The following is a 26,091-nucleotide window of genomic DNA, read 5'->3' as shown; positions in this document are numbered from 1 at the left end:
CCATGTATAAGTAATGATTCAAACAAACTTAAGAGGGTTTGACTGGCAGGTCTTACCTTAATAGCCTGAAGGTGGCGTGCCTCTTGCTTGTGCCTTAGAAGCTCCCTCTGAGAGGAGAGAAAGACAGACAGACAGACTCAGAGACATTTCATTAGGAGGGGAAGGTCTGTGTTCTTATGGCAGCATTAAGCCCAATTACTACTGTACCTTCAGATCAAGAGCCTCCTCCATGCTTTGGTCCAGACGACTGCGGATTAGAACCTTCAAAGCGAGGGGATGAGCGGCATTATGTGAGAATAGAGAAATGTCAGAGCTTATAAGGAGACAGTGACCTGGCATGAAAGCAGGCTAAGCAGATAACATAGACTAATTCATGCTTCAACAGTATCTGCGTCTTCTCTGGACTCTAGAGTGACAGTAAAAACATTATAGCATGCCAAGGTCTGACACCGTCACATCACAGTGAAAGGCTGAACATGCTGTATTATCTAAAGTGACTAAAGAGGATGGGGGCGGACACAGTACCAGCTGCTGCTCAGAGTTAGCCCTGCAATCCCCGAAGCCCAGGGAGACGTCCTGCTCGTCCTCAGGGAGAGAGCCGTGCAGCAGTAGAGCCTGGAGAGAGAAGAGAGGGATAGACACATACTGTACCTACTGTACACGTAACATAAAGTCTATACACCCAGAATATATTTCACAGTATAAAAACACATCAGAGAGAAAGACAGCCACACACACACACACACACACACACACACACACACACACACACACACACACACACACACACACATGGATGTACAACCTCACCTATACCACACGGCTGCCAACCTGAACTGGACAGTGAAAATAGAGCAAATGCTTGGCTTGGACATTGCAGGACCATTTTAAGCTCAGTTGGGCGGGGTAGAGGTGGGGGGGTGATTTTTATACCTGACATGATAGATTAGATTGTGCTAGTTTAGAGCAGTTAAATCCTGATACCAGATAAAGCTTGGATGATCACAATCTCATTGTATACTTACCTTAGCTGGAGCCTTGGAGGGATACGTTTTAGACACACTAAACATGTTCCCATAAAGCTACACTGAACAAAAATATTAACGCAACATGTAAAGTGTTGGTCCCATGTTTCATGAACTGAAATAAAATATCCCAGAAATGTTCCATATTCGCAAAAAGCTTATTTCTCTCAAATGTTGTGCACAAATTTGTTTAGATCCCTGTTAATGAGCATTTCTCCTTTGCCAAGATAATTAATCCACCTGACAGGTGTGGCATATCAAGAAGCTGATTAAACAGCATGATCATTACTAAGGTGCACCTTGTGCAGGGGACAATAAAAGGCCACCCTAAAATGTACAGTTTTGTACACAACACAATGCCACAGATGTCTCAAGTTTTGAGGGAGAGTACAATTGGCATGCTGACTGCAGGAATGTTCACCAGAGCTGTTGCCAGATAATTGAATGTTCATTTCTCTACCATAAGAGAATTTGGCAGTACGTCCAATCGGCCTCACAACCGCAGACCGCATGTATGGCATCGTGTGGGCGAGCAGTTTGCTGATGTCTACGTTGTAAACAGAGTGCCCCATGGTGGTGGTGGGGTTATGGTATGGGCAGGCATAAGCTACTGTAACGGATGTGAAATGGCTAGCTAGTTAGCGGGTACGCGCTAGTAGCGTTTCAATCAGTTACGTCACTTGCTCTGAAACCTAGATGTAGTGTTGCCCCTTGCTCTGCAAGGGCCGCGGCCTTTGTGGAGCGATGGGTAACGATGCTTCGTGGGCGACCGTTGTAGATGTGTGCAGAGGGTCCCTGGTTCGCGCCCGGGTCGGGGCGAGGGGACGTACTAAAGTTATACTGTTACACTACAGACAACGAACACAACTGCATTTTATAGATGTCAATTTGACTGCACAGAGATACCGTGACTAGATCCTGAGGCCCATTGTCGTCCTATTCATCCACCGCTATCACCTCATGTTTCAGCATGATAATGCACATTGTGATGTCATTGCGTGATAACGTAAAACTGCGTCATTACGTAGAATACACAATAACGTTACTCAAATTGACTGGCCATCTCTGCAAAAAATAGGATTTGACATTTGTTCAGGTACAGACTCCCACTCTTTTCTGTTCTTCTGGCTGTACAATTTTGATTGAAACTTGTTGATTGATGTTGTAAGTTCTGTTCAAGATCAAACATTCGTGACCAACTATATTCATTGGGTTTGGCTCGTCGAACCCGTGCTACTGCTGCTGCAGTCAGCCAACAATGATTTTCAATTTGCTGAAATTGCTGCTGCCCTGCTGCTGACGTCACTCACAATGCACTTTTGCAGCCAGGCACGTGTGTTGTGACAGTGTGTGACAGAAAAAATTTTTTTTTGTCATTTAGAGGGAACATGTGTGCATTTTAGCGTTTGAGTCACTTTTCAAAAGTTGCTAAAAGTTCCAAATACATTTTTAAAAGTAGCTAAATTTGTTGCTAGGTGCTGTTTGAAAACAAAGTTGCTAAATCTAGCAACAAAATTGCTAAATTGGCATCACTGCTCACCAGACATGTCACCCATTAAGCTTGTTTGGGATGCTCTGGATCAACGTGTACGATATCGTGTTCCAGTTCCCGCCAATATCCAGCAACTTCGCACAGCCATTGAAGTGGAGTGGGACAACATTCCACAGGCCACAATCAACAGCCTGATCAACTCTATGCGAAGGAGATGTTTCGCGCTGCATGAAGCAAATTCTGATCCACGCCCCTATCTTTTTTTAAGGTACAGTATCTGTGACCAACAGACGCGTATCTGTATTCCCAGTCATGTGAAATCTATAGATTAGGGCCTAATGAATTTATTTCAATTGATGTCCTTATATGAACTGTAACTCAGTAAAATCTTTGAAATTGTTGCATATTGCGTTTTATATTTTTGTTCAGCATATGTTTGTCTGACTGACTGTGTGTATCTAGGTGGCAGGTATCTGTGTGGATGGGGCGGCAGGTAACCAAGTGGTTAGAGCATTGGGCCAGTAACCGAAAGGTTGCTGGATCAAATCCCAGAGCTGACAAGATAAAAATCAGTTTTTTTGCCCCTGAACAAGGCAGTAAACCCACTGTTCCCTGGTAGGCCGTCATTGTAAATAAGAATTTGATCTTAACTGACTTGCCTAGTTAAATAAAGGTTAAGTTTAAAAAAAATCTGTATGTGTCAAGCTTATTGTGTTTTTATATTCATTTTTATTTCTATTAGTTTTAAGATTGTTATTTCAGTTAGTTTTCAGATCCACTTGACTACTTTTTATTTAGTTTAAGTTTCATAAAAACAGTTATATTTCGTTCTTATATTATTTTGTTTCCGTTTTAGTGTTACAGACAGAAAGATGTAAGAGGCTAGGAGCCATCTCACTGGATGTGTTCGAGCGGATCACTTTGGTTAAGTGTCACTGCCTTTCAAAGTGTGTTGCATTCTGGGGGAAAAATTGCGCCTACATGTCGACTGCAGGAACTTTACAAAAATCATGTGATCAAAGATCATGAAGTTCTGACTGCAGTCAACGGCAAGTTTCTGCAGTTGCTCTTCATCAACTTCATCCTGTAGCCATCGCCTGTAATGTGGGAGGCTTTATTGTCAACAAATCACTAGGGTACAGTAGATATATGCAAATAAATGTGATATTGGCCTAATTGATTGTACAATGTTTACACACATAATATTGTATTATGACTTCAGTTTGTGAGTGTGTGATATGGGGGTTAGAAATATTTCGACTTTATAAAGAAAACATTTAATAAAAAGTGGCAACACTGCCATGTTGATCTGAGCCATTCCACTGGGCACACACTCGTTGAATCAACGTTGTTTCCACATAATTTCAATGAAATTACATTGAACTAACGTGGAATAGAGGTTAAATTGACGTCTGTGCCCAGTGGGTTACTGTTGGAAAACCACATTAGTGTCCGACTTTTGGCTGTCCCAGATGCACCTCCCCCAACTTCACTCCTCGATTTTCGTCTGCAGTCGGTTGCTTTAGCCTTACCACTCAAACGTGCCCGAAATCTGCAGTGCTGCTTGTGGTTAGTCATCTCGCTGAGTCTACCTTTAAATGATGAAGTCAATCTCAATGTGACCCGCCAGATTCAGAAGCTTGAAAACTCCATTGGATTTTTGCCCCGCAAAAAACTATAACGGAACTTAATTCATCATGGTTTTTATTTTACTTTTAGTTTGTTTTGGAGTCTTAGATAATAGTTTCAACATAGTTTTAGTTTTTCAAACAGGTTTGTTAATTATTTTATTTCAGTTTACTCATTTATTTTAGTTTCAGTTTTAGTTTACTATATAACCTTGGTTTATGTGTGTGTGCGGTGTGTGTGTGTGCGGGTGCATGCATGTGTGAGTGCGTGTGTGTGTGTTTGTGTGAGTGCATGTGTGTGTGTGTGTGTGTGTGTGTGTGTGTGTGTGTGTGTGTGTGTGTGTGTGTGTGTGTGTGTGTGTGTGTTGTTAGTTACCTGCAGGCGGAACACCATCCTCCTGGCCTCCTGCATCTCCTTTTCCAGCTGCTCCTGGTGACACTCCAGCTGCTCCTCCCATGATCTCTCCTCCTCTGGCCCACCATGCCCTGGGGCAGGACACAGGCCACAGAGAGACAACACCTCTTCTGGAGGGCACAGACAGACACACGGACGGACGGGTAGACAGAAGGACAGACAGACAGATGGATAGATGGACAGATAGATGGATAGATGGACAGACAGATGGATAGATGGACAGACAGACAGACAGACAGAGGGATGGACGGATAGACAGAAGGACAGACAGACAGATGGATAGATGGACAGAGACAGAAACAGACCGGGCATGATAAAACATCCTTTTTGTAGCAGATTAATCAAATGGAAACAGATCTCAGCAAGAGAAAATGGATGTGCAGCCAACCTGTATCAGATTTCCTTTCCGTCAACTCTGATTTGTCATCCCCAGGCTCGGCGTGGTCTTCAGATTGAGCTGAGATAAATGCTTCTTTAGGAGTGTCTGTGGACTGAGCGATGATGTACTCTTCTTTAGGGGAGTGTGCAGGGCTGGCTGAACTGAGGCTGCAACAGATGGTGGGAAAAGACAGGAATAAGGAATGAGTTTGTTTGCTGCTGAGCCAAATAAAAAGAAACAGTAAATAAATATAAAAGGAAGACATTATTCTTCTTGAAATTACATATACTGTACATAAATGCCATCTGGACTGAGCAATATTTCAACTGAATGATACACTGTGAACATACACTTCCTCCGTATTTATTTGGACAGTGAAGCTAAAACTTAAACATTTGATATCAAATCCAAAATGATGGAATATAGAGCCAAATTAAACGTTTTAGCTTCACTGTCCAAATAAATATGGAGGGAGTGAAAGTAAACACAGAGATGGACTTTGTTTGTTCATTCATTCATTCAACTTGATTGACACAAACATAAGTGACTGTTTGTATAAAGTTTTACTTAAATTAGAATACACTTTACAGGCAACAGCAGACACATGGGACACATTGAGTCAAACAACTTTCAAAGTAAAATAGGGGCAGGATTTAGAAACATGCTGTTTTAGTTTTTTTGGGATGAACACATTCTTAGGATAGTTTTTTTCTTCAGGAGACATCAGTTCAAAACTAACAATGATTTCAATGTCTCTGAGAGGATGATTTCCTCTTTCAGCATGTATTGAGTCTGTTATATACTGAGTCTGTTAGGTACTGGGTCTGTTAGGTACTGAGTCTGTTATGTACTGAGTTTGTTAGGTACTGGGTCTGTTATATAGTCAGTCTGTTAGGTACTGGGTCTGTTATATAGTCAGTCTGTTATGTACTGAGTTTGTTAGGTACTGGGTCTGTTATATAGTCAGTCTGTTAGGTACTGGGTCTGTTATGTACTGAGTTTGTTATATAGTCAGTCTGTTAGGTACTGGGTCTGTTATGTACTGAGTTTGTTAGGTACTGGGTCTGTTATATAGTCATTCTGTTAGGTACTGGGTCTGTTATGTACTGAGTTTGTTAGGTACTGGGTCTGTTATATAGTCAGTCTGTTAGGTACTGGGTCTGTTATATAGTCAGTCTGTTAGGTAGTACTGGGTCTGTTATGTACTGAGTTTGTTAGGTACTGGGTCTGTTATGTACTGAGTTTGTTATATAGTCAGTCTGTTAGGTACTGGTACTGGGTATGTTATGTACTGAGTTTGTTAGGTACTGGGTCTGTTATATAGTCATTCTGTTAGGTACTGGGTCTGTTATGTACTGAGTTTGTTAGGTACTGGGTCTGTTATAAAGTCAGTCTGTTAGGTACTGGGGCTGTTATGTACTGAGTCTGTTAGGTACTGGGTCTGTTAGGTACTGAGTCTGTTTGGTACTGGGTCTGTTATAAAGTCAGTCTGTTAGGTACTGGGTCTGTTATGTACTGAGTCTGTTACGTACTGAGTCTGTTATGTAGTCAGTCTGTTAGGTACTGGGTCTGTTATGTAGTCAGTCTGTATGTTATGATGAGGTCTAGGCCTCTTGTCATGTTCCCTCTTCTGTGTTTTTTAGAAATGGGATCCAGCCATGTGTACTATGACCCCAGGCATTGGATATGGCTCTCAGATGGGGGATTCCATGATCCGTTTCTTAGTATCTGTGGGAAAACAACCATGCTTCTGTCTGTGTTATTAAGTCATTTGTCAGACAAGGGATAAACTACACCACTATTCAGGGCAATATTTCTGTTTAATGTATTTGAAATATGTATTTCAATTACTTTTTTGCGTATTTTGTCATTTGTATTTCACTGGCCTGAACTACAGTCCAATCTGTTATGCAGGTGAATGAGGACCCAAAAGCGACGTAATAGAAACAGAGTCTTTATTCCAGTATCAAACAAACAATGATTCTCCTGGATATATCAAAGGTAAATCCAAAACAGGAAACTGAAAACCTCTCGTCAGTAGAGAGGAACGACAGGAGACGCGACCACAGACTGCAGGTCGCTTCAGGAAGGCACAAGCCGTAGCTGACATAGACACCTGCTCACACGCAGCATCTGAAGAAGGCAAAAACACGACAGGGCGGAACAAGGACACAGGAGCAGCAAACATCAAACAAGAATCCGACAAGGACAGAAGCGGAAAACAGAGGGAGAAATAGGGACTCTAATCAGAGGGCAAAATAGGGGACAGGTGTGAAAGAGTAAATGAGGTCGTTAGGAGAATGAGAAACAGCTGGGAGCAGGAACGGAACGATAGAGAGAGAGAGCGGGAGAGGGAGAGAGGGAGGAGGAGAGAGAGCGAGAGAAAGAGGGAAAGAACCTAATAAGACCAGCAGAGGGAAGCACAGGGACAAGACATGATGAAAGACAAAACATGACACAATCTTTTTTATAACAAGATACTTTAGAGAGCATGATTTATTTAGTTTTTTGCCCACTTGAAATGTCTTTTTTTGTATTTTGATAGACTTATGTATTTCATATTTTATTTTTATAAATTGTTGGGGGTATTTTATGACAAAATACATTTTGATGTATCTTTACCCATTATACAGCCATTCACATTTTTGTTCAAATATTATGGTCTCATTCGGGGGTTAATAATAATACCTAACATGCTTTGCAAGTGTTCATTTTTACCCTTCACATTAGCATTTTGGTCATTTAGCTTCTATAGCAACTTACAGTCAGTGCATTCAACTAATGTAGAAAGAGGTAAACAAGCACATTAGCACAGTGATAGCAAGTAAAACACTTTTTTTTACCGTTACTGAAAATGTTGTTGAGGTTAAGGGGGTACTTGCAAATGTATTTTGTATTTTGAAAATTCAAGATACAATACTTGTATTTTAAATCAATGCTTTGCAAAAGTATTATGTATTTTATTTTAATACATTGGTCTTCATGGTATTCTGTAATTGTATTTTGTAATTGTAATTTGTCATTTTTGCCCATCTCTGCCACTATTCAACATAAGACCCTTGGGCATAACATGTTGAAAAGGGGAGAGAGACTATGTTTGAACCTTTCTGTCAGATTGGTGGATGATGATGGATTGCATTTATGTAACCATATGTTACTTGGTGTGAAGAGGAATGTTGACATGAGTAATTAGACTCACATTACAGCCTGTGTGTGAGATTAATGTCTGGTTTAATGTAGTGTTAGGATAGCATCTGTCTTTTTGCATTTAACAAAAAAAATCATTGCATGACTGAATATGAGGGCTGCGACTGTATAACTGCCTTGGCTTGATCTGTCCCTTTTGCAATACCATGTAAATAGATTGACTTGGGGTTGCTATAGGGAAAGAATCCATACTACACATTGTTTTTACTTTCCACATTCCATGATAAAAGAGAAATGCGGAGACTTAGATTTTTCACTTGAAAATGTATGTAAAAAAAAAAAAAAGATTGTCAAATTAAACAAACCGTACAACTATGTTTGTTAGTGTTAGTGAATGGATAAAGGGTAGATAAACGTCAATTCCATGGTAACAGAGTGATCCTGAGGTAACAGAGTGATCCTGAGGTAACAGAGTGATGCTGAGGTAACAGAGTGATCCTGAGGTAACAGAGTGATCCTGAGGTAACAGAGTGATGCTGAGGTAACAGAGTGATCCTGAGGTAACAGAGTGATCCTGAGGTAACAGAGTGATCCTGAGGTAACAGAGTGATGCTGAGGTAACAGAGTGATCCTGGGGTAACAGAGTGATCCTGAGGTAACAGAGTGATCCTGAGGTAACAGAGTGATGCTGAGGTAACAGAGTGATCCTGAGGTAACAGAGTGATCCTGAGGTAACAGAGTGATGCTGAGGTAACAGAGTGATGCTGAGGTAACAGAGTGATCCTGAGGTAACAGAGTGATCCTGAGGTAACAGAGTGATCCTGAGGTAACAGAGTGATCCTGAGGTAACAGAGTGATCCTGAGGTAACAGAGTGATGTTCAGTGGAAATTGTTAAAAGTAGTCCATGTGCATATAGTTATATGGTTTGTTTAACTTTCACTGGTTAATATTTGACATACATTTTAAAGTGAAAAATCTGAGTCTCAGCATCACTCTGTTACCATGGAAATGACGTTTATCTACCCTTTATCCATTCACTAACACTGTGAACAGAGGGAGATTAATGGGGGTTAATTGGGCCACAGGAGGGTCTGTATGTGCTCTCTTACTGTGCCTCAGCTGTAAATGATTAATACTGTATGTGGAGGCAGGTACCATATAATGCTTGCTAAGATTGATATGTAATTGAGTTGGTAGGGATGTATAGTAGATACAGTATGATGACATGAATAGAATTGTGAGAATTAGGTTATATACAGTGCATTCGGGAAAGTATTCAGACCCCTTGACTTTTTCCACATTTTGTAACGTTACAGCCTTATTCTAAAATTGATTAAATAGTTTTTTTCCCTCATCAATCTACACACAATACCCCATAATGCAAAGCAAAAACAGGTTTTTAGACACATTTACATAAGTATTCAGACCCTTTACTCAGTACTTTGTTGAAGCATATTTGGCAGCAATTACAGCCTCGAGTCTTCTTGGGTATGACACTACGAGCTTGGTACACCTGTATTTTTTGCAGATCCTCTCAAGCTCTGTCAGGTTGGATGGGGAGAGTTGCTGCACAGCTATTTTCAGGTCTCTACAGAGATGTTCGATCGGGTTCAAGTCCGGGCTCTGACTGGGCCACTCAAGGACATTCAGAGACTCCTGAGTTGTCTTGGCTGTGTGCTTAGGGTCTTTGTCCGGTTGGAAGGTGAACCTCGCCCCAGTCTAAGGTCCTGAGAGCTCTGGAGCAGGTTTTCATCAAGGATCTCTCTGTACTTTGCTCCGTTCGTCTTTCCCTCAATCCTGACTAGTATCCCAGTCCCTGCTGCTGAAAAACATCCCCACAGCAAGATGCTGCCACCACCATACTTCACCGTAGGGATGGTATTTATTTTATTTAACCTTTATTTATCTAGGCAAGTCAGTTAAGAGCAAATTCTTATTCCAAATGACGGCCTAGCAAAAGGCAAAAGGCATCCTCAGGGACTGGGCTGTGATTAAAATGTAAAATAAAATACAAATATAGGACAAAACACACATCACAATAAGAGAGACACCACAACACTACATAAAGAGAGACCTAAGACAACAACATTGCATGGCAGCAACACAGCATGGTAGCATCACAACATGACAACAACATGGTAGCAACACAACATGGCAGCAGCACAACATGGTAGCAGCACAGACATGGTACAAACATTATTGGGCACAGACAACAGCACAAAGGGCAAGAATGTAGAGACAACAATACATCACGCGAAGCAGCCACAACTGTCAGTAATGTGTCCATGATTGAGTTTTTGAATGATGAGACGGATATAAAACTGTTAAATTTGAGTGTTTGTTGGGGCTCGTTCCAGTCGCTAGCTGCAGCGAACTGAAAGAGGAGCGACCCAGGGTGAACCAGTGCTTTGGGGACGTTTAACAGAATGTGACTGGCAGAACGGGTGTTGTATGTGGAGGATGAGGGCTGCAGTAGGTATCTCAGATAGGGGGGAGTAAGGCCTAAGAGGGTTTTATAAATAAGCATCAACCAGTGAGTCTTGCGACGGGTATACAGAGATGACCAGTTTACAGAGGAGTATAGAGTGCCGTGATGTGTCCTATGAGGAGCATTGTTGGCAAATCTGATGGCCGAATGGTAACATCTAGGTATTGGCCAGATGATAAGCGGTACCTGGTTTCCTCCAGACGTGACGATTGGCATTCAGCCAAAGAGTTCAATCTTGGTTTCATCAGAGCATAGAATCTTGTTTCTCATGTTCTGAGAGTCCTTTAGGTGCCTTTTAGCAAACTCCAAGCGGGCTGTCATGTGCCTTTTACTGAGGAGTGGCTTCCGTCTGGCCACTCTACCATAGAGGCCTGATTGGTGGAGTGCTGCAGAGATGGTTGTCCTTCTGGGAGGTTTCTCCCATCCCCACAGAGGAACTGTGGACCTCTTTAAGAGTGACCATCGGGTTCTTGTTTACCTCTCTGACCAAGGCCCTTCTCCCCCAATTGCTCAGTTTGGCAGGGCGGCCAGCTCTAGGAAGAGTCTTGGTGGTTCCAAACTTCTTCCATTTAAGAATGTTGGAGGCCACTGTGTTCTTGGGGACCTTCAATGCTGCAGACATTTGGTACCCTTCCCCAGATCTGTGCCTCGACACAATCCTGTCTCTGAGCTCTACGGACAATTCCTTCGATCTCATGGCATGGTTCTTGCTCTGAAATGCACTGTCAACTGTGGGACCTTATATAGACAGGTGTGTGCCTTACCAAATCATGTCCAATCCATTGAATTAACCACAGGTGGACTCCAATTAAGTTGTAGAATCATCTCAAGGATGATCAATGGAAACAGGATGCACCTGAGCTCAATTTTGAGTCTCATAGCAAAGACTCTGAATACTTATGTGAATAAGGTATTTCTGTTTTTATTTGTTTTATTTTCTTGCTAACATTTCTAAAACCCTGTGTTCGCTTTGTCATTATGGGATATTGTGTGTAGATTGATGAGGAAAATGTTTTATTTAATCCATTTTAGAATAAGGCTGTAATGTAAAATTTTTGGGAAAAATGAAGGGGTTTGAATACTTTCCGAATGCACTGTACCATCATACTCAGGAAGTTTGGGACATTTTCTGTCATAAGGGGCCTACTTTGATGATTCTACTGAGCTGCTGAGAAACAGGGACAGCAGGTCACAGTGGTCTGGTCACCATCTTATCTGATTCTACTGAAGTGATTATCCCTAAGTACTCCACTGCAACTCATTTAAAATAATCTTGGAATAAGAACTGCAGGCAAAGACGTATGAAGTACATGCCAACCAATGTTCTGTATAAATCACTCTTATTGTGGCACCGCCCTTCCTTTGCCCTGGGTGCAGTTTGTTATAGCTACATGTGGTAATTTCTGTGGATTTCCCTTAGAAGATGTAACCTGCTGATCTGTTGAGACAACTGAAACAACAACATACAGTAGAGATACCAAAATTAGCCACTGAGATTAGCAAGAGAGGAGCTTCACTTCAGCATATCTGGTCTTTGCATGTCTTTTGTAATCCCTTATACAGCTGAAGTTGGAAGTTTACATACACTTAGGTTGGAGTCATTACAACTCATTTTTCAAACAATCCACACATTTCTTGTTAACAAACTATAGATTTGGAAAGTCGGTTAGGACATCTACTTTGTGTATGACACAAGTAATTTTTCCAACAATTGTTGACAGAGAGATTATTTCACTTATAATTCACTGTATCACAATTCCAGTGTGTCAGAAGTTTACACACACTAAGTTGACTGTGCCTTTAAACAGCTTGGAAAATTCCAGAAAATTATGTCATTTAACTGAATTGCTTTATCTTTTCAATGTTATCTCTGAAAGAGGATCACATGTACACATTCAAGACCTGTGGCCTAGTTTTACAGTATAATGTAATTTGTTTGTTTACTGTCAATTTATTTTGGGTTAGAAATAAAACCTCCACTATGGTGGGCAAATATTAAACAGAAATTATCCTAATCTCTGGAACTAAATGCTATATAACACTAAAACACAATATGAAATTATGTCATGGCTTTAGAAGCTTCTGATAGGCTAATTGACATCATTTGAGTCAATTGGAGGTGTAGCTGTTGATGTATTTCAAGGCCTACCTTCAAACTCAGTGCCTCTTTGCTTACCATCATGGGAAAATCTAAAGAAATCAGCCAAGACCTCAGAAAAAAATGTAGACCTCCACAAGTCTGGTTCGTCCTTGGGAGCAATTTCCAAATGCCTGAAGGTACCACGTTCATCTGTACAAACAATAGTACGCAAGTATAAACACCATGGGACCACTCAGCCGTCATACCGCTCAGGAAGGAGACGCATTCTGTCTCGTAAAGATGAACGTACTTTAGTGTGAAAAGTACAAATCAATCCCAGAACAACAGCAAAGGACCTTGTGAAGATGCTGGAGGAAACAGGTACAAAAGTATCTATATCCACAGTAAAACGAGTCCTATATCAACATGACCTGAAAGGCCGCTCAGCAAGGAAGAAACCACTGCTCCAAAACCGCCATAAAAAAGCCAGACTACAGTTTGCAACTGCACATTTGGAAAAAGATCATACTTTTTGGAGAAATGTCCTCTGGTCTGATGAAACAAAAATAGAACTGTTTGGCCATAATGACCATTGTTGTGTTTGGAGGAAAAAGGGGGATGCTTGCAAGCCGAAGAACACCATCCCAACCGTGAAGCACGGGGGTGGCAGCATCATGTTGTGGGGGTGCTTTGCTGCAGGAGGGACTGGTGCACTTCACAAAATAGATGGCATCATGAGTCAGGAAAAGTATGTGGATATATTGAAGCAACATCACAAGACATCAGTCAGGAAGTTAAAGCTATGGGTCATCTAAATGGACAATGACCCCAAGCATACTTCCAAAGTTGTGGCAAAATGGCTTAAGGACAACAAAGTCAAGGTATTGGAGTGGCCATCACAAAGCCCTGACCTCAGTCCCATAGGAAATGTGTGGGCAGAACTGAAAAAGCATGTGGGAGCAAGGAGGCCTACAAACCTGACTCAGTTACACCAGCTCTGTCAGGAGGAATGGGCCAAAATTCCCCCAACTTATTGTGGGAAGCTTGTGGAAGGCTACCCGAAATGTTTGACCCAAGTTAAACAATTTAAAGGCAATGCTACTAAATACTAATTGAGTGTATGTAAACTTCTGACCCACTGGGAATGTGATGAAAGAAATAAAAGCTGAAATAAATAATTCTCTCTACTATTATTCTGACATTTCACATTCTTCAAATAAAGTGGTGATCCTAACTGACCTAAGACAGGGAATTTTTACTAGGATTAAATGTCAGGAATTGTGAAAAACTGAGTTTAAATGTATTTGGCTAAGGTGTATGTGAACTTCCGACTTCAACTGTATAAAATATAGTAAATCCTCTTGAAATAATACATGTTTTTACCTCATATCTGTCTTCAATTTAACTGAATTGCTTTATCTTTTCAATGTTATCTCTGAAAGAGGATCACATGTACACATTCAAGACCTGTGGCCTAGTTTTACAGTATAATGTAATTTGTTTGTTTACTGTCAATTTATTTTGGGTTAGAAATAAAACCTCCACTATGGTGGGCAAATATTAAACAGAAATTATCCTAATCTCTGGAACTAAATGCTATATAACACTAAAACACAATATGAGATTGGACATGCTCATATACAGTGTGATGCTAATTAGTCTGATCAAAGTAAATCTGAGATGTGAGCCAATCTGCAAATGGAAATCACAGCAATGCCAAACACTGTAGTTAGCTGTTGCTATGCAATGTCACACATCCAGCTCACATAGACTTACAGACAAACACCTACACGGACGCACAGTACCCATACCAGAGAAACACACACCCACACCTACATTCAGACAAAAGCCGACAGCCCAGCCCTAAAATGATGTGAACTACTCAATTTCTACAAGGTATCACACTATGATTAGTTTCTCCAACACGTGTAATAGAAATCTATATTGTATGAACATAAAATAATATTGATTAGACAAAGAAATGACATCTTTGCTACCGTTAAGGTAGCAACATGTAAAGACAATGAACAAACACTGCATTTCTATAACCACTGATTGTAACAATGAGAGGGAGAGAGACAGTGCTATGTAAATAAAGAGATATTGCAAATAATTTGTCAAATCCAACTCTTACCATTTCATCTGTTTGGCTCCCATGCTGGTTTGTTGCACTCTTAACCTCCCATTCAGCCTCTGCCCTGCATGTGGGTGATGCTGCCCTAGTCAGTCAGAAACATAGCCCCAAAACAGACCCAGCAGCAGGGGTGGGAGCAGCACTGCCAACACTAAACCAGCGGACTGAGCCTCCACGTCGCACACACTACTGTGTTCAATCTGCAATAACAGCTAACAGTGTGTTCAAACCTTCTCCAGCATATTCCTTACATACAGCTAGAAATCCTAACCAACAGCCCTGGACTCTTCTCTAAATCACTCCCTGGAAGAACCCAATGGAAATCCTGGCTCAATCCCCCCAGCCCGTGGCAGAAGGGAGAGGATTGGTGTTCAGGCTCACCAGCGGCTGCCTAGTTTTTCAGAACACACTCCCCCTGTGGCTGAGCTCACCAGCTCCCATTCACAAACACAATGTTTGTGTTCCTTCTAGAGGAGAATTCCTGCAGCTCTCCTCCTCCATATATTTTCTCCCTTGCTTTCTCTCTCCCTCAGCCTATATCTCCCTCCCTCCCTCCTCACAGTCTTTCTCGTGTTCAGCCGCACAGGCTTTTTTCTCTGTCCCTTGTTCTTTCAGTGAGCAGCACGGCTGTCAGACATAGCTCTGTCTGAGTGTTTACCCTCCCCCTCCCACTCTCTCTTTCTTACCTCCCCCTCCCACACTCTTCCCCTCTCACTAGAGGAGGAGGGGGCATGTATGTTCTGCTAGCTGAAATGGGGCATATCTCCTTTACATTGGTCTGCTAAGCTACAGTATATTCTAGGCTAACACTGTGTGGTATGTGGTTTCCAACTGAGCCATTTTTGTCTGACACAAAATCACAGGTTTGTATGGAGCCACGTCAAACAAGTTGAAGCATGTGTGAGTAATGATATATTATCTCAGTCAATAACTTGAACAACCAGATCGAGGACACTGGGCCATATAATGCTTAAGCATTGATAATAATAGTATTTTAAAGCTATAATGATAGCATGTCACATCAACTCTATGATTTGAATAAATAAGCATATGTTTTCTATTAGATCAAATACTTACAACCTGAGTTTAAAGACATTTCTTTTATGTCTGGATTTTTGGATTGGAGATAGATAGGGCACTTGCACAGCACAGTATTATCAGCCTGACCAAAACTGTGGGAAACTAGGATCATATTGGTTTGAATAAGGGAGGCAATGAAGACAAAAGGCTTTGTGTGACATGGAATGCTAATGATACGTATTTACTCTTTTGGGCCCTAGCAGCAGCAGCAGGCAGAGTACAGCGGAAAGGGATTGAGTTGTTCTTGTAACAAAAACTAAGTATCATATTTTCTACATGCCTTGTAAACAACAGGTGTAGACTAACAGTGAAATGCTTACTTATGCGTCCTTTTCCAACAATGCAGAGTTAAGATAAAGATAAAAAATTAAATACAAAATGTAAATATTGACAAGAGGAATAAATACACAGTCAATAATGAAAAATAACATGGTTATATACAGGGAGTACCAGTACCAAATACATATATATTTTATCCCTACATATATACTGTATATACTATATACTGTCTATTGTCTATCCTGTTACTAGGGAACAGGATAGACAATAGACAGTAGCAGAAGCATATGTGGTGAGTGTGAAAGTGTGTGAGTGTGTGTGTGTTTGTGGCAACAGTAGGCATAAGGTGTGCATATTATGTGTGTCTGGGCATATGCAGTGGTGTGTGTGTGTGTGTGTGTGTGTGTGTGTGTGTGTGTGTGTGTGTGTGTGTGTGTGTGTGTGTGTGTGTGTGTGTGTGTGTGTGTGTGTGTGTGTGTGTGTGTGTGTGTGTTGGGATGTCAGTGTAAGTATGTGTGAGTGTGTGGGTAGAGTCCAGTATGTGTGCATAGAGTCAGTGCAAGAAAGTTAGTGCAGAAAAGGGGCAATGCAGGTAGTCCGGGTAGCCATTTGATTAGCTATTTAGCAGTCTTGTTAAGCAGTCTTATGGCTTGGGGGTAGAAGCTGTTCAGGGTCCTGTTGGTTCCAGGCTTGGTGCACTGGTACTGCTTGCCATACAATAGCAGAGAGAACAGTCTATGGCTGAGGTGGCTGGAACTTTTGACACTTTTTGGGGTTATCGTCTGACACCGCCTGGTATAGAGGTCCTGAATCGCAGGGAGCTCGGGCCGAGTGATGTACTGGGCCGTATAAATCACAGTCTGTAGTGCCTGCGGTCGGGTACCTTGCAGTTGCCATACCAAGCGGTGATGCAGCCAGTCAAGATGCTCTCAATGGTGCAGCTATAGAACTTTTTGAGGATCTGAGGGCCCATGCTAAATCTTTTTAGCCTTCTGAGGGAGAAGAGGCGCATCCCTTGACAAAACTGGCTGTTGTTGTTATATAACCCATACCTTGCTACCACCCTAAGCATCAGTTAACAATAAACAAACACAGCTCATTGCTATCTGTTTTATATTGTGTACATAACAGTATGAAAAGTGTATCACACTTCTATATACAACAGTAGTACAACAGTTCACAATGCAAAAGACTGAGGACATTCTCTCAATGCTGCTTAGCGCCTACACTGAAAAGTTACTGATGTGTTGTTGTGTGTCACACACTCAAAAGTTACTGATGGTCCTTCTGTGTCGTTGTGTGTCAAACCATCTGTGCTCATTAGGAAGTATGTTATTGTTAGAAATACAGTCAATCATAATAGGCTACATAACCTACTACAGGTAATCATTGCATCGTATTCAGGTGATATCAGCCCTAAAGACCTAGGTCTGATTAATAGAGTGGATTGTGGCTAGTGAGATACCATGTAGCTTGGCCTTTTAGAGCCATTTCACTAGAATTACCAAGTAAGAACAACTGGCTCACAGAGTGAATTTGTGCAGTTTTTCAATCACCACATCCAACCACCTCTTGGGGCACTCAACCAATTTTTCACTTGGAAACCAATGATTGACAGACACATGGCCAATCAGCGTCCAAATTGCCCTGTGACGTAACAAGCCCCACATATGCGGGATTATGCAGCAGGATATTACGCATGTGGTTCATCCGCTACACGCCACAGACAGGGAAGTCAGCTGTTTGTGTGGTTATAATCGTAAACGTTAAAGATCGAACGGTAATTCTGGTTAATACATATTAAATCAAGTTTAGAATTAGCGATATAAGATTCATATCTTGAGTTTATTTCTTATCTAGCAAAGCTCTTGTTGATAAAAGTACCCGTTAGTTAACGCTAGCCAGTTGTAGCTAGGTTGTTGTGATAGTAGGAAGTACGCAAAATACACACTTACAGTTGTAGACAGCTGGTTAGCAACACGTTTAGCTAGCTAGCTGACTTGTCACGGACTGTTTTTTGTGCAACCCAATACAATTGAATGCAGCGCTGGTGTATACAAATACACCCGCCTTGCTAAAAGCACCTGGCTAGCTAGCTAGCTAGCATCCACAACTTCTCCAATGCACCTGTCCTGACCTGTTTGCAGTGTGATCCCAGCATGTTGCTGCCAATGTAATTCACAGTGTTGTGTGTACAGTACTTTATACTTTTTCTCTACTTGAAGGTGTCATGTCCAGGGTGCCGATGGGCAAGGTGTTGCTGCGAAATGTTATTCGTCACACAGATGCCCACAACAAGGTGTGAGTGGGGGAGTTAACTAATCTGTGTGTGTGGCTTTGCACTCACCTGTGTACTCTCCTGATGATAGATGTTGTCTGTTTCAGATCCAAGAGGAGTCAGAAATGTGGAAGTTGAGGTGGATGGAGAAGGGTCCGTCCACCAGCCACAAACCGATGCCACCATCTTCAAATCCATCCAGGTCCGCTAACTGTTCCAGCATTGAAGTAGTGTAGCCTTAGGTAGACTGATACATCAGCCGGTGATGGCAAGCTAACACTATGTACCGTCTGAGACTTATTTGGAGAATGTAAAAACATGTAAACACGTGCACGAGCTCGGCTAATATGCATGCATATGCTTCAGGTGATAGAAGTCTGAACGCACTTAAGTTACTATCGCTTTAACAAGTTGGTTTAATAATACTTACCTGTGGATATAGGTTATTGTCTCAGATTTTAGCTGAGGACCAACCACCCAGACAACCGGTAGAATAAGTTCAAATGTAATTTTATTCAGCATTCTGGCTTGCAGAGTTCCAGAGAGGAGCCTTTCCAAAAATTACATTGTCTCAGACAGTACATAGCGTTAGTGTTAGCCTGATACATCAGCAGGTGATGGCTAGCTATTTTAGGCTGCATCCTGATTCACCACCCTTTTCCCAAAGTGTGCACTTGTACACTTTCAGTCCTGGATTTCAAAGCATTGTATTTGTGTAAATATTGGTTGGAGGCAGTTTCCCCCATTGTTAGATCCATGACGGGAAGTGTGCAAGTGTACATTTTGAGAGTAGGGTGGAGAATCAGGATGCAGCCTTATAATAGTTTATAAGTGTGTTATATGGAACAGGTTGATAGACATCAGAATTAGACTTCACTATTACTCAGGAGTCACATGCACTGTGATCGTGTGGAGGATGGGTCTGTAGATAGACTGGGAGACCGGCTGCGGAGAAGAGAACACAGCTCTGGCCAGGACGAGAGGGAGGCACGCTACTGGACCAAGGAACTCTATGACTTCGAAGCCAATGATCCAGACAGGTGCATACCTTTTCTATCTACAACTCTGTAGTAATATAGCCTCATGAGTTTGAGTTGACAAACAATGACATGCTATGAAAGGTGGATCTCAATGGTATTGTGCATGTTTCCTCTACAGATGGGGACACAGCGGTTTTAAGGAGCTATACCCAGAGGAGTTTAAAAGTGACTGGTATGACATGAACTGCATTAACATGAAATACCATGTCTCATAACAGTAGTAGCTGTAGTAAAGATCTCACTATTTGCTTCAATACAAGAAATGTTGCATTGTTATAATGCCTGATTTGTCTTTTCAGGGAAAGAGACCGTGGTGATGATCAGAATGGGCATTGCAGAAAGAAAAATACTAAGTCCAGACTTAAAACAGCCAAATCAAAACATCTGAAGAAGTCGTCCAAGAAGAAGAAGAAGAAGAAGAAGAAGAAGAAGAAAGAGGAAAAGAGGACAGGTGAGTCAGATGGTGAGTCCAGCAGCGACAGTGTCAAACAGAAGAGGAAAAGCAGCAAGAGCAAACATAAGAGGAAAAAGAGTGAGAGAGAGGAGGAGAGAGGGAGAAGGAGGAAACGACAGATGGACTCCCACAGAGACTCAGGACCAGAGTCACACAAGAAGAGGAAAAACTGGAAAGCAGGAGAGGACAAATCAGAGGACAGTTCTGAGGATTGAACCTTTTCCATTGGCAGCCAGTAACCTGTAACTTCATACTGCTCCCTTTCAGTTGCCTGTCTCAAAGCTTTCACAGTTACACCCCACTTCCACTTGAGTCCAATGTTTCCCACTAGATTTCTTGTGAACACGGCCATCACCATAGCTAGATATGTTTGCGATTTATCCAATGACAAAAGAACTGAGGAATTGGCTAAAGTACAAATACAACTTTTGAACAGACCTACTGGCAGGGGAAAGCATATTGTTCTTCGCTTTACACCTTTCCTCTGCAATACTCTTTTGTGTTTTACTTCTTTCTGTGTACTGCTGAGCACAAACCTGTGTTCTCCTCCCCTTGGGCATTCTTCACAGTAATACCTCACCTGTTACTGGTTCTGCTCCAGCTGCAGTGCTCAGGTAGTGAGCTGACACTGCACAAATATGGACTCAGAAAAGCCACCTCATGACAAACTGACTGTAGAGCCATGTCTCATAGTTAGTGTCCAGGCTTTACTTTAGCTGTTATATTATGGAAAATTGTAATTTTATGCAGATTTCCCAACCAATTATGACAATCTCTTCTGCTTTTTTTATTCAGTATTTATTTTTGAAAACTTTTGTAATTTATGGTGGTCAAGATTTCATGGAATGTCAGGACAACATTGAAAATAAAATGCATATTTGTTTGTAAAAATGTACTCTGGTTATCACACAACACATTTAGACATATCACATACATCCCATGTATTGTTTTGAATACAGGATATCTACATGACTATCATTCACTATTCTCAGTAGGCCTATAGCCGTTCTATTCCATGAACATGAGCATGTATTTTACTCTTCATGCATCCAATTCTACATTAAATATTGCTTCCATATGGCCCTTTGGTTGAATCCTTCATGTGTACCATTTACAATAACATTGTGTTAATGGTGTACGGTTTCCCTCTAGTGTTCAGTTTCTACAGTACTCACTGTAGATGCAATGTGCAAGAAAATGGAATAGATTAACACTGAATGAGAATTTCTACATTTCTATATAAACTCCTTTAATAAGAGACCTGCTGAAAAAGGTGCTATTGTCTAAACCATGTTTGAGTTTCATTCAACGTAGAGAGCAGGCCACCGCTAGAAAGTATCTTTTCAATTTCATTCCTTTCTAGTCATCACTCTGTACAAGGTTCATTTATTATTTAGTGAAAGGGCTAGAAGGCCTACAGTATCTGCTATCCTAATGTTATCTATGGTCTGTTGTCTTCATCTGGTGGCTCAATCAGTGTAGTACACCCTGAGGATTTAATTACTCATGGCTTCTTTTCACAATAACATCAGAATAAAGAATTTATTTGCGACAAAACAATACTTTTTCCGACCTGATGTTAGTATACTTTGACAACAGCTTCCTTTGAGACCATTGAAGTCTCCCACATATGTTTGTCTCAACAGGCACAAGATATATCTTAATATATATTTAATATATGATGAGATATGCCTTAATGCATATAGGCCTTCCCACTGATCCATGTGCAAGCAGCTTTCATGACATTAATGAAAGGACCCAGGATGACCATAAGAAAAGGACACAGTGCACAACCGGTACAGTTAACCCACACAAAAAATTTAATACCCTCTCATGAGGGATAAGTGGTCCAAACCTTGTCATACTAAATAGGGAGAAGTGTGATGACACAGGTTTTTAATGTAAGAACTTGTGGCCAACACTCAAATGCTCAGTAAAAAGTTGTGACATATGACTTACTTACATAGTACACATACACCAATGTTTTTAATATACTTCTATATGCATTTTTAGTTAACTTTTTATCTAGACCAGCCAGATACAATACCGATTAATATCATACAGTCACATCAGGAACAATATCTAGTAATATCATTGAGTCCAACCAGCATTGAGGAGTCCACAGGTTTTTCAGGTCCATCCTCTCTATGCTAACATTTGAAATCGGCATGTGTATAGTTCTATAATCTTTTTATTACTGTATAGACTGGTGTGATACTTGTCCTCGTATCGTCGTGTCTTCGTGTGCAAAAGTCTTTGAAAGAACCCAAAGGATGATCAACATACAGGATACCTGGTTGTTCATTTTACACTGTGATGTTTGTTTTTTAACATTAAATGGAAAACTGTCACATTTGCCCCACCCCTTGTCATGTAAAAAATCTAAGCAACACTCCCCATGAAACAGGGGGAAACCATGATAGAAAGTAAGGTTTATAACTACAGTGAGCAGCATCCTCCATTTGTACATATTTTAGAATAAGGCACTGCTGCATAAAATAATGAAATGACCAATAACTCTCTGGGAGTATGAGGGGAGGCAGGATGAAAGGAGACTATGTTCTTCTCCAGCAACTCTCTCTGAGAGTCTGTGTGTGTATGCATGTAACTTTATTTGTTAGATGTGTACATGTGTATGTGTCAAACTGTTGGTGTGTGTCTGTGAGTATGTGTGTGACAGCAAGCCAGAGAAGCCAGGTTGCATCTCTTACACTGTGCTCTCCAGCATCCATTCAGTGCTGCTAAAAGTGACTCTCCGGTTGGCGAGCGGCGAGGACTCCACGTTGAGCTGGTTGGTGGACTTGTGCCGCCTCGTCCGCGCTCTGCGGGGGTAACTGTGGCTCTGAAATATGGAGTAGTCTCCCCCATCAAAGCTGAACCTGTGCCTAGTTCGTGCCAGCTCATTATTAAACCCCATGTTGGCCAGGGCGCTCTTCTTGTCCTTGAGCCTGGGGGCCTCCTTGGTGCCGGCGTTGGGGCCTAGGAGACACAAGGACATGGTGGAGCCCGTCAGGCTGCTGTCTGTCTGTGTGTCCTCCGATGGGGGGCCAGATCCAGAGCACTGGACGTCCAGGCTGGTCCTCTTCATCTTGTCCGTGGGCAGGGGGGGCAGCTCCACTTCCAGGATGGCCATAGTGGTTGGAGGGGTGTCCCACTCCCTCTTGTCACTGTCCACCTTTAGCACCAGGGCCATGCACTCCTTGGCTGCCATCGGTAGGGCTTCTCTCTGGTGGCTGTCCTCAGCAGGTTGCTTGGAGGTGGAGCGCTGGAGTCTGTGCTGGCTGCCGTTGGTCTGGGAGTGCATGCTGGAGCTGACCGTGGCCTTGCTGTCCTCGGGGCTGCTGTGCGCCTTGTAGCGGATCATGAGGATGATGATAAACACCAGCACTGAGGCCACAATGATGCCGCCAATGATAATTATCATGGTGCCGCCCAGAAACTGGCTGTGGATGAAGCGACACTGGCTGACCTCGCTGGCCGTGTGGAACTGGACACAGCCCACCACGCGCGTGGCCGTCAGAGAGGTGATGCCGTCGTCGTACACCGCCAGGACACACAGGTCATACTCCCGGCCCGCCGCCAGGTCGTTGATCAGGAAGGTCTTACTGGTGGACAGGATCATTCTGCAGAAAAAAGGAAGGAATAAACAGGAGTGGTGAAGGTTAGCTTTGCCAGGGGAATTTGGACTGCCCCCCTCAATTACCACCAATATACTACAGTATGGAACAAAACCATGTCAGACACAGTGTCACACTGCATTCTCATTAACGGCATGCACATGAGAAGTGTTAACCTGACACAGAGGTGTTTGATAAACACAGAAAAGAGACAGTCATGTCAACTTAGTTCAGCTCCAGGGAGAATTTAAATATCACTCTCATATTAGGGGCTCAAGTAAAGACAACAGTGCTGACACTTGACTTCTAGACATGGTGACAGCGAGAAATGACTCCCCCAATATGTTATGTATACTATGGTGGTAAAGGTTAAAAAGCAAGGTGGCAAACAAGGTAGTGTGGAGCATTCACACATACATATATATATATATACACTGCTCAAAAAAATAAAGAGAACACTAAAATAACACATCCTAGATCTGAATGAATGAAATATTCTTATTAAATACTTTTTTCTTTACATAGTTGAATGTGCTGACAACAAAATCACACAAATATTATCAATGGAAATCAAATTTATCAACCCATGGAGGTCTGGATTTGGAGTTACATTCAAAATTAAAGTGGAAAACCACACTACAGGCTGATCCAACTTTGATGTAATGTCCTTAAAACAAGTCAAAATGAGGCTCAGTAGTGTGTGTGGCCTCCACGTGCCTGTATGACCTCCCTACAACGCCTGGGCATGCTCCTGATGAGGTGGCGGATGGTCTCCTGAGGCATCTCCTCCCAGACCTGGACTAAAGCATCCTCCAACTCCTGGACAGTCTGTGGTGCAACGTGACGTTGGTGGATGGAGCGAGACATAATGTCCCAGATGTGCTCAATTGGATTCAGGTCTGGGGAACGGGCGGGCCAGTCCATAGCATCAATGCCTTCCTCTTGCAGGAACTGCTGACACACTCCAGCCACATGAGGTCTAGCATTGTCTTGCATTAGGAGGAACCCAGGGCCAACCGCACCAGCATATGGTCTCACAAGGGGTCTGAGGATCTCATCTCGGTACCTAATGGCAGTCAGGCTACCTCTGGCGAGCACATGGAGGGCTGTGCGGCCCCCCAAAGAAATGCCACCCCACACCATGACTGACCCACCGCCAAACCGGTCATGCTGGAGGATGTTGCAGGCAGCAGAACGTTCTCCACGGCATCTCCAGACTCTGTCACGTCTGTCACGTGCTCAGTGTGAACCTGCTTTCATCTGTGAAGAGCACAGGGCACCAGTGGCGAATTTGCCAATCTTGGTGTTTTCTGGCAAATGCCAAACGTCCTGCACGGTGTTGGGCTGTAAGCACAACCCCCACCTGTGGACGTCGGGCCCTCATACCACCCTCATGGAGTCTGTTTCTGACAGTTTGAGCAGACACATGCACATTTGTGGCCTGCTGGAGGTCATTTTGCAGGGCTCTGGCAGTGCTCCTCCTTGCACAAAGGCGGAGGTAGCGGTCCTGCTGCTGGGTTGTTGCCCTCCTACGGCCTCCTCCACGTCTCCTGATGTACTGGCCTGTCTCCTGGTAGCGCCTCCATGCTCTGGACATTACGCTGACAGACACAGCAAACCTTCTTGCCACAGCTCGCATTGATGTGCCATCCTGGATGAGCTGCACTACCTGAGCCACTTGTGTGGGTTGTAGACTCCGTCTCATGCTACCACTAGAGTGAAAGCACCGCCAGCATTCAAAAGTGACCAAAACATCAGCCAGGAAGCATAGGAACTGAGAAGTGGTCTGTGGTCACCACCTGCAGAGCCACTCCTTTATTGGGGGTGTCTTGCTAATTGCCTATAATTTCAACCTGTTGTCTATTCCATTTGCACAACAGCATGTGAAATGTATTGTCAATCAGTGTTGCTTCCTAAGTGGACAGTTTGATTGCACAGAAGTGTGATTGACTTGGAGTTACATTGTGTTGTTTAAGTGTTCCCTTTATTTTTTTGAGCAGTGTATATACAGTTGAAGTAGGAAGTTTACATACACCTTAGCCAAATACATTTAAACTCAGTTTTTCACAATTCCTGACATTTAATCTGAGTAAAAATACCCTGTCTTAGGTCAGTTAGGATCACCACTTTATTTGAAGAATGTGAAATGTCAGAATAAAAGTAGAGAGAATTATTTATTTCAGCTTTTATTTCTTTCATCACATTCCCAGTGGGTCAGAAGTTTATATACACTCAATTAGTATTTGGTAGCATTGCCTTTAAATTGTTTAACTTGGGTCAAACGTTTCGGGTAGCCTTCCACAAGCTTCCCACAATAAGTTGGGTGAATTTTGGCCCATTTCTCCTGACAGAGCTGGTGTAACTGAGTCAGGTTTGTAGGCCTCCTTGCTCGCACACACTTTTTCAGTTCTGCCCACAAATTTTCTATTGGACTGAGGTCAGGGCTTTGTGATGGCCACTCCAATACCTTGACTTTGTTGTCCTTAAGCCATTTTGCCACAGCTTTGGAAGTATGCTTGGGGTCATTGTCCATTTGGAAGACCCATGTGCAACT

At 42.3% G+C, this 26,091-nt stretch overlaps 3 protein-coding genes across 4 annotated transcripts in view; 1 reads left to right on the top strand and 2 right to left on the bottom strand.

Moving 5' to 3' along the window:
* Window positions 1-14,812, bottom strand: part of LOC120028435 (dixin-A-like) — a 30,683-nt gene extending 15,871 nt beyond the window's left edge. Inside the window, exons 1-6 of the mRNA XM_038973654.1 lie at window positions 14,790-14,812; window positions 4,949-5,106; window positions 4,522-4,670; window positions 526-615; window positions 208-261; window positions 57-107 (exon numbers count right to left, since the gene is read on the bottom strand). Of these exons, the coding sequence (XP_038829582.1) occupies window positions 57-107; window positions 208-261; window positions 526-615; window positions 4,522-4,670; window positions 4,949-5,106; window positions 14,790-14,812 (525 nt within the window). The remainder of the gene's footprint in view (window positions 1-56; window positions 108-207; window positions 262-525; window positions 616-4,521; window positions 4,671-4,948; window positions 5,107-14,789) is intronic.
* A 3,039-nt stretch (window positions 14,813-17,851) lies between these two features.
* On the top strand, window positions 17,852-21,001 carry nkapd1 (NKAP domain containing 1). Of its 2 annotated transcripts, XM_038973622.1 has the most exons (6): window positions 17,852-17,928; window positions 18,374-18,447; window positions 18,534-18,628; window positions 19,314-19,466; window positions 19,585-19,638; window positions 19,766-21,001. In XM_038973622.1, exons 2-6 carry the CDS (start codon window positions 18,379-18,381, stop codon window positions 20,133-20,135), a joined length of 741 nt encoding a protein of 246 aa, XP_038829550.1. In that variant the 5' UTR covers window positions 17,852-17,928; window positions 18,374-18,378; the 3' UTR covers window positions 20,136-21,001. The 2 variants fall into 2 exon arrangements, with proteins under 2 accessions (XP_038829550.1, XP_038829551.1); XM_038973623.1 differs by lacking the exon at window positions 17,852-17,928 and having other exon boundaries at window positions 18,401-18,449; window positions 19,342-19,466.
* Window positions 21,002-21,717: 716 nt separating this feature from the next.
* The window catches only part of LOC120028388 (leucine-rich repeat and fibronectin type III domain-containing protein 1-like), a 50,215-nt gene continuing 45,841 nt past the window's right edge, over window positions 21,718-26,091 (bottom strand). Inside the window, exon 4 of the mRNA XM_038973621.1 lies at window positions 21,718-23,543. Coding sequence (XP_038829549.1) covers window positions 22,628-23,543 — 916 coding nt within the window. The 3' untranslated portion in view covers window positions 21,718-22,627. The remainder of the gene's footprint in view (window positions 23,544-26,091) is intronic.

This window comes from Salvelinus namaycush, chromosome 34 (assembly GCF_016432855.1).
Source record: "Salvelinus namaycush isolate Seneca chromosome 34, SaNama_1.0, whole genome shotgun sequence".
In the NCBI taxonomy this organism is placed as follows: domain Eukaryota; kingdom Metazoa; phylum Chordata; class Actinopteri; order Salmoniformes; family Salmonidae; genus Salvelinus; species Salvelinus namaycush.
This window is presented reverse-complemented; position numbering and strand designations above follow the sequence as displayed.

What these genes read in the sequence shown, in the direction of transcription:
- nkapd1 (XM_038973622.1), top strand. Translation starts at nt 18,379, where the DNA reads ATGTCCAGGGTGCCGATGGGCAAGGTGTTGCTGCGAAATGTTATTCGT. An exon ending in ACACAGATGCCCACAACAAG is followed by an intron (nt 18,448 to 18,533) that starts GTGTGAGTGGGG and finishes TGTCTGTTTCAG; the next exon opens with ATCCAAGAGGAGTCAGAAAT. An exon ending in GAAGCCAATGATCCAGACAG is followed by an intron (nt 19,467 to 19,584) that starts GTGCATACCTTT and finishes TTTCCTCTACAG; the next exon opens with ATGGGGACACAGCGGTTTTA.